Raw genomic sequence first — 8,053 nt, 5'->3', positions numbered from 1 at the left:
CAGCTTTAACACAAAGCAAAATTGAATTTAGTGTTATTTCTCCCATTAACTGCTATTTTTTGTTTTTTTTTAATGATTATTGGCTATGGTGAACTCGCACTTTACACTCCAGTCCAAATGGAGGCGATATTGCTCAATATAAGATAGTAGCAAACAGCCAGACCAGCAAGACGACGAAGAAGAGGAATTCGACGACGAAGAAGAAGAAGAAAAAAGGCGGAAAATAGGAAAAGTCAAAAGCAGTTTGGGCAAAGTGTACATCGATGTAGTAAGCGTATGTTTTGTTTCTATTCTTGTGTATAGATGTTATGTTTTACTTCATCTAAACATGCTACAGCGCCTGTGTTAAAATGCATGCGAACATACGAGGAATGCTGATTGACTATATTACTTATACTATGACTAACTGTCAAACTAAATCTGCCACACCGACAAGATACAGGATACATAATAAAATGAGACTTTAGAGACATTTAGAAAGTCGTATATAAGATTATATTCTTAAACATTTGTTATGCCTTTCATGTTTTTGATTCACTTTTTGTTCCCCACAATGTTATTACTCCTTGCTGCAGCATAGCTAAGGCGTTATAACCAATCATGCAAATTCGACTATTACCTCATTATTTGACACATCCGGCCAGGATTGCATTTATGTCATTTTTGTCCGTTTCAGATGTCTGACACTGCAAAAGAGGATGAGATACAGCACCTCCGCTGCCAACTGAGGCAAAAGGAGGAGCAGGTCCAGCAGGCTGCCCATGCTGGCTTGGATCTGCTCAATCAGCTTGCGGAAACGCAGACCAGGCTAGAAGAACAGAGAATAGACATGACAAGTGCGCTGGAGGTACGACTCTCGCATGGTATATACCAAAAGAAAGCTTAGACTCTCATCTTTCTTTGGTAATCAGCAATAGAACGTAGGTAATTTTCAGCAAAACCAATAAATAACCAATCAATAATTTCCTTGATGCCAATACAGTTCATATTGACGATCATGGTTGCTTCCACTTTTAAGTTTTATTCTTATACATACCCTTGGTCTGTCCCTCTGATGTATGGAAGGGTCTTGAGCAAGAGAAGTATAGCCTGCAGAAGGAAGTGGAGTTGAAGACCAAGCTCCTAGATTCATTGCAGTCAGAATTTGACTATTCGAAGAAGCAGCAGCGACAGAACATGGACGAGGAGAAGGAGCAACTGGAGAGGAGCCATAAGACGACACTAAATGACCTCAACAACAAGGTACGGCGACTCCTTTTTAAATCTAATACAGTCTAAAAAGAAATGATATAAACCACACAAATAAAGTAAAAAATGTAAATATTAATATTTGCTTACTCATTTGACTTTCGTAAGCGTAATAAGTGTAATGTCCGAGGTAGATCTGGTAACAGGATGCAACAAGAGTTGTATTGAATATAATATAAATGACCATTTAAGACATAAATAACACTCCTATTAGTGTGTGTTGCTGCTCAGTGTTTTAGCTTGGCATGGGTATGGCGCCACCAGTAGCCCTGGTCGGGATTATTGTGCCTAAATCATGCTGTGTGGTGGTTGAATATGGCCTATATTTAATGAAAACATGGATTTAATAATTCTAAAACTGTATTCAGACGGTCGTGAACAGGTTTTCAATGCTCTAAATACAAAAATATTGTATTTACTAATGATGATATCGGTATGGGAAATTGCAAAATCTATGGGTGTGTGTCATAATACAGATGGCCATAGAACGAGGACCGCCTCTGTACCGTATGTCTGTGTTGTGTCTTAAAATATTTGCAGTCGTCTTTTTTTTTTGTAATTGACTCCCTTATTTGCTTTTAAAAAAGGTGACAAAGGTGTTTACCGTAATTATGTGATGCATTTGTTACCTGGTAGATGCTGGGATTACAGTCTTCTTTGGATGATTCACGGCTGATTGAGAAACAGCTGAAAGAAAAACTTGATCTTCAGACCAAGCTTCTGCATGACAAAATGGAGGAGCTTCGTGTCCTAAATGAGCAACCTCAGAATTCGCCAACCTCAGAGCTACTGGTGTTGCAGAACAAGGTCCTCGAACTGGAGAACATGAAGGTGAGGACGATGCATCTGATGCTGCGTATTTACATGTCACTTATGCTAGTACCCGTCCATCATTTTCATCTTCTAGTTGGAGTTGGACCTGGCTCTGACAGAATCACTGCACAGAGAGCAGAAGCTACAGTTGACCAATAGCAGCTTACAGCACAATCTCCAACAAATCACAGAGGAGAGCAGCAAAGAAGCTGCCACGTGGTGTAAGGCATTAGAGGTATGTATCCATTAGTATCCATTACCGACAGCATCACCACAAACGATGTTGGTGCAATTTTAGGGGAACACTTTGTGAAGTTACTGTGTACTCATACTAAGCCAATCTTAGCGTGCCTGAACCCAAAACAAACTTACTTGAAAAGGCCAGAAAAATGCATCAATATTAAGATTATTATAAGATTAATTCATATTTCTGTCCATTGCTTTCATAGCATTTAAACCAGATTACCTAGTAGCCATTATACACAATGCATGCTCTACTACTTGTTAGCATTGGCTTTAGCATCTATTAAACATACAATAAATAGACACATTCATTCATTCATTTTCTACCGCTTATCCTCACAAGGGTCGTGGAGGGTGCTGGAGCCTATCCCAGGCCGGGTACACCCTGGACTGGTCGCCAGCCAATCACAGGGCACATATAGACAAACAACCATTCACACTCACATTCATACCTATGGACAATTTGGAGTCGCCAATTAACCTAGCGTGTTTTTGGAATGTGGGAGGAAACCAGAGTACCCGGAGAAAAAAACCCACGCATGCACGGGGAGAACATGCAAACTCCACACAGAGATGGCCGAGGGTGGGGAAAGACAAAATAAGAAGCCAAAACGTTACCACTTCCACACAAAACAGGAGGAGAACTCATTCATTCATTCATTTTCTACCGCTTATCCTCACGAGGGTCACGGGGGTTGCTGGAGCCTATCCCAGCTGTCTTCGGGTGAGAGGCGGGGTACACCCTGGACTGGTGGCCAGCCAATCACAGGGCACATATAGACAAACAACCATTCACACTCACATTCATACCTATGGTCAATTTGGAGTCGCCAATTAACCTAGCATGTTTTTGGAATGTGGGAGGAAACCCACACATGCACGGGGAGAACATGCAAACTCCACACAGAGATGGCTGAGGGTGGGATTGAACTCGGGTCTCCTAACTATGAGGCCTGCGCGTAAACAGAAACAATTATTTTAAAATTATAACTGCTGAAATTAAGATAACAACACAATAAGAACGCAAGCCAATGACAACCACTAGTCACTTGTTCATGATTTGCCTTTCTTCTATGCCACAGAAATCTCGGGAGGCAAACCGAGAACTTCAACTCCACTTGGACACCTTTCTACAACAGGCCCAGGACCCAAACAGCAAAGGCAATTCTCTCTTTGCTGAGGTAAGACCAGAAATCTCGAGGACTCGGTGTACCACTTCTGCTTCCTGTCAGCATGAGCTTCATTGTATAATGTTAGTTTCACCTTTTGCTGTATTTCAGCTGGAGGATAAACGTGCCGAAATGGAGAGAAAACTCAACAGCATGAACGTCCGGTATGAGTCTCTTCAAACACAACATGCTTTTAACAAGCAGCAGTTGCAGCGCATGAAGGTAAAAAAATATTTTAAAAATATTTATGTTATTTATCCTCATGAGACCACCTAGTGTGGTAAAACTGATTCAGAAACAGGTGAGGGAGCAGCCCAGCCCCTGATGATGAGCCCAGCAACCGCATCTCTATACTGTCAAACATTGTGCTTTAGGGATGTCTCTGCCTTAAGAGTACAGGAACCACTTCACGACATTGAGACACTGATGAGCATGGACTAGTACTGTACAACAGCGGTTGTACAACATGATGTTCAGCTGCAAAATAGCAGTTGCTCGAGAAGAAGCACATTATGATCCTTGAGTGGTCAAGCCAGTCTACGTCCATAGATCTCTTTGAAAATCTCCAGTGCTCCAGACTTACGCAACCTTTGGCTCCAAAATATTGACTCATGAAGATATTGCTTGCAATAAAATGATACTGTTTTGATACAACTATTTTTGAGCCCTTGTATGTACATAATTGTTCAAACATAAACGGTTTAAAACTGTATCGTGAACTAAAACATAGCATGTCGTTCAGATCCAGATCGCCACTCTGATGCAGCTCCAAGGTACCAGGGCTGACCCCTCTCAGGTTGAGAGGCTGCAGTCAATGCTGTCTGAGAAGAATGAAGAGATACATCATTTGATGAGCAAACTTCAGAAACTGGAGAAGCTGCAGGTTAGTGTTGACCAACCGCAGATGAGCCTCTGCTCTCCGATTGCTTTCATAATTTATCGAGCCATGGCTAAAAAACATTGCTTTCGCAGGAGTTACGTTCCACCCTTACCACCATATTGACACACCCATATACGTAAACAGCCTTGTTACAGTTGTCATAGCAATATACCTCCACTGCTGTATTCACACCACTGGAAATTCAATATAAAGCGAGTCCATGCATGCATGTTTATTTGTAGATATTGCTGAAGACCCAGGAGAATATTCCCTCTGCAGTTAGCGAGGGCCAGGATGAAACATATTATACTGACCTCCTCAAAATGAAGCTTAACAAAACAATGTGAGTAAAGTTTTTTTTTTGAACATTGAATATGTTACTGTATAAGCAGGTCATTGCATTATGTTATATAATAATTGTTCAGCTATTAAATCATCTACCTGTGTGCGCAGTAAGGATTTCGAACGTGTAGAAGATGAACTTTCCCTGCAAAGGATGAAGGCTTTGTCAGAAAGCCAGAAAGCTCTGGAACTGGAAAGAAAACTATTCACCTCTGAACGTCTTGTTAAAAAGGTACGATGCTATGAAAAGTGCATGTGTGTGCGCGTATCGGCAAATCGACTGGAACATCCATTATTAATTCATTCCCAATACTCTATGATCATTTCATAGCGTGCATGATGGCTTCCAGTACATGAATATTTGTGTTTCCGACAGACCCAGAGTGATAAGATCAGACTACAGCTTCAAGTGGAGGAGCTACAACACAAATATGAACCCAAAGGTAACTGCATGGATTCAAACAACCAGCGTTTCAAACTATATTGAAAATATTCACAGTCTTTCACTTTTGCCACATTGTGTTATGTTTAAAATGCTGAGGTGAAAAATGACTGTACTGTTGTGCCTTGTTTATTGTGGTTAATTAGTTCCATGATTGAATATTTCATTGTTAGAGCATAGAAATACGGAAATACTATACATATAGAAATACTTTCTAAATACAGTTGTCATCATTAGAGCCTGTGGAAATGAAGGTAAAAAATGGTGAGCGCTAACGAGCATGCAGACATGTCTTCCTCGCAATGTTGTCTGGTCTAAGTTGGAAGCCAGTATCCACTGCTTCAATACAATACATTGTTAAGGTAATGTAACATAAGGTAATGTCTCATCAATGTAACATTAGTGACACAGTGACCAGAATACTACATATGAATTCATTTATTTTTTACCCCTTATCCTCACGAGGGTTGCGAGTGGTGCTGGAGCCTATCCCAGCAGACAGGGTACAGCCAATCACAGGGCACATTTAGACAAACAACCATTCACACTCACATTCATACCTATGGACAATTTGGAGTTGCCAATTAACCTAGCATGTTTTTGGAATGTGGGAGGAAACCGGAGTACCCGGAGAAAACCCACGTATGCACCGGGAGAACATGCAAACTTCACACAGAGATGGCCGAGGGTGGAGTTGAACTCGGGTCTCCTAGCTGTGAGACCACTCATCCGCTGTGCAGCCTACATATGATTTGTCTTTCAATATTTTTTCCCTAATAATACGCCATACTTAACCACAAAACAGCAGACATTTATGAATTATTTTTTTTAATTGCGATAGAGTGAGGGAATGGAGTTCGAACCTCAAAGCTGTAACAAGAAAATGTGCAAAGAGTGAAGTACCGTGATGACTTTAGTGGATGGACTGTATCATTGGCTGTCTTGTTGTTTGCAGGGACACACACTTGCTTATCCCAGCGTGCAATGAAAGAGAAACTCCCTACAAATACCGTACCACCCTCTGAGGAAAGTGCACTTGATAAGGACAAGCAGACTGTTTCAAAGAAAACATCCATCACACCCGCTATGACTCCTGAGACAGACACAAGTCCCACTGCTGAGGAGACATGCTTGCCAGAAGGTGTGTTGAACTCACAATGACATTTTGTGATGATGTCAACATAATTTCCTTTTTGCGTTGTCTTTAGATGTCCATATGGAGCCTAAAGCAAAGTGTGCAAAGATCTGCAAGGATGAACCTCTTTTCATCCCCAATCCCAGGTCAGAGTTTGGCTTGTGAACGGCAGTATTCATGCAGGATTCAAATGTTTTTCATAAAAAAGTCAGGTAATATACTGTATAAAAAATATGAATGCTGAAGAAATTAGTGTGGAGAACAAATATTTGCCCCCCTGTTGCTTTAGCAGGTTACCCCCTTACAAAAATATAAACAGTACAAGCTCAAAATGATATTAAAGATGATACCAAGCAAGCATATGTATTCATCAAACACAAAAAAGGACTCCTGTATTGTAAGTCATTATGTGGATAAAAGACCAGAAGAATGGAATTGACTACGGCTGATGATGTCAAGGGAGTTGGGAGCGGAGTCTGCAAGAAAAGCATTAATAAGACACTTTGCTGTAATGGGCCGAGATCCTGTAGTGAGCCTTTCTTTACCGTTATGTTCTATACATGTTTGATATTCTGCCTTTCTTTATTGTTGCACAGTTCATATCTTTGGAAGGGAGTAAACATACTAATTAGATTGTATTTTTGTTTTGTCATCCTTAGCGTCAACGTGACCGACTGCACCGTGGCGAAGACGGAGAATTACCAAGAGCAACACACACATGAGAGCAAAAAGAAAGTTCAAACAGTGGAGATGATCCACGTGGGTTCTAAAAGCAGTATGGAAAGTCAGTGCTCTCAGCAGTAGGGCCCTTCTACAGTTAAATATATATTATCTGTCTGACAATGACAAATATTTCAATACACTTTATAACAAATATACAACAGTTTTATTAATTGTTTTAAGTTTTTACCCAACTTGAATATTCTGTATGATCTGTTTTTGGGGTATAGAACACCAATAATACTAGAGTATTTATTAAGTGGAAAATATAACCAGGAGCAAATGTAACTGGCATAAGATGTTTTTTTTGTGGGTGGGGGCAAAGCCAATCAACCTCCAGTATTTTCTGGAAAAAAATGACAAGGCCAGGAAGCCAAAATAACAAAAAATATGTTTTTGCATTTCAATGAAAGAAATAAAATGAAATAAAATACAATGGTATTGACCCAATATCTGTGAATACACCTCACATTCTTTTCTATGCTGTTTGTTTGCTGTACACAAACGGTGTGTGACCTTTTTTACATCGACTACTTTACATTGTAGTCAAATTAAATTTGTGAAATTACGACATTCATTGCAGTAAAATATTTTTTCTTTTACATATTAATATTCATTAATGTTTTTAATTCGAGGAGGCTCTTTTTGAGGTGGAAAGGAAACATTCAATACGGACCGGAAATAACCAAATTAAGAGCACAACACATAAATTCCATGCTCATGAGAAAGACAACCGAAGTAATTTCCGGACACATATTTGGAATAACCACACGAGTACAACTGTACACGGTGTTATTTCGATACTAATCATTTTTAAAAGTTATATAAATTATGTACCAATAAATGGAAAGCGGTGAATCCATTTACACGCTGTACGCATGCGTAGTACGGCTTGTTGATGGATTTACTTCCGTAAGCAGGTTGAAACATTCAATACGGACCGGAAATAACCAAATTAAGAGCACAACAAAAATAAATTCCATGCCCATGAGAAAAGACAACCGAAGTAATTTCCGGACACATATTTGGAATAACCACACGAGTACAACTGTACACGGTGT

At 39.9% G+C, this 8,053-nt stretch overlaps 1 protein-coding gene across 2 annotated transcripts; it reads left to right on the top strand.

The window, feature by feature from the left end:
• Nucleotides 1-105: 105 nt before the first annotated feature.
• On the top strand, nucleotides 106-7,432 carry spdl1 (spindle apparatus coiled-coil protein 1). 2 transcript variants are annotated; one of them, XM_058063443.1, is made up of 14 exons: nucleotides 106-274; nucleotides 677-847; nucleotides 1,066-1,242; nucleotides 1,885-2,079; nucleotides 2,156-2,296; nucleotides 3,387-3,485; nucleotides 3,585-3,695; nucleotides 4,216-4,356; nucleotides 4,596-4,696; nucleotides 4,807-4,927; nucleotides 5,072-5,138; nucleotides 6,093-6,278; nucleotides 6,346-6,418; nucleotides 6,932-7,432. In XM_058063443.1, the coding sequence occupies exons 2-14, from the start codon at nucleotides 677-679 to the stop codon at nucleotides 7,074-7,076; spliced, it is 1,728 nt and encodes a 575-aa protein (XP_057919426.1). In that variant the 5' UTR covers nucleotides 106-274; the 3' UTR covers nucleotides 7,077-7,432. The 2 variants fall into 2 exon arrangements, with proteins under 2 accessions (XP_057919426.1, XP_057919427.1); XM_058063444.1 differs by having other exon boundaries at nucleotides 148-268.
• Nucleotides 7,433-8,053: the final 621 nt, after the last annotated feature.

This window comes from Doryrhamphus excisus, chromosome 23, assembly GCF_030265055.1.
Source record: "Doryrhamphus excisus isolate RoL2022-K1 chromosome 23, RoL_Dexc_1.0, whole genome shotgun sequence".
Classification (NCBI taxonomy): Eukaryota; Metazoa; Chordata; class Actinopteri; order Syngnathiformes; family Syngnathidae; genus Doryrhamphus; species Doryrhamphus excisus.
Note: the sequence above shows the minus strand (reverse complement) of the source record. Positions and strands in the feature narration are given on the sequence as shown.

Bases quoted from the DNA above. Each gene is read 5' to 3' on its own strand.
- spdl1 (XM_058063443.1), top strand. From the start codon at position 677: ATGTCTGACACTGCAAAAGAGGATGAGATACAGCACCTCCGCTGCCAA. The intron at 1,243-1,884 runs GTACGGCGACTC...GTTACCTGGTAG, and splicing joins TAAATGACCTCAACAACAAG to ATGCTGGGATTACAGTCTTC. The intron at 6,419-6,931 runs GTCAGAGTTTGG...TGTCATCCTTAG, and splicing joins CTTTTCATCCCCAATCCCAG to CGTCAACGTGACCGACTGCA.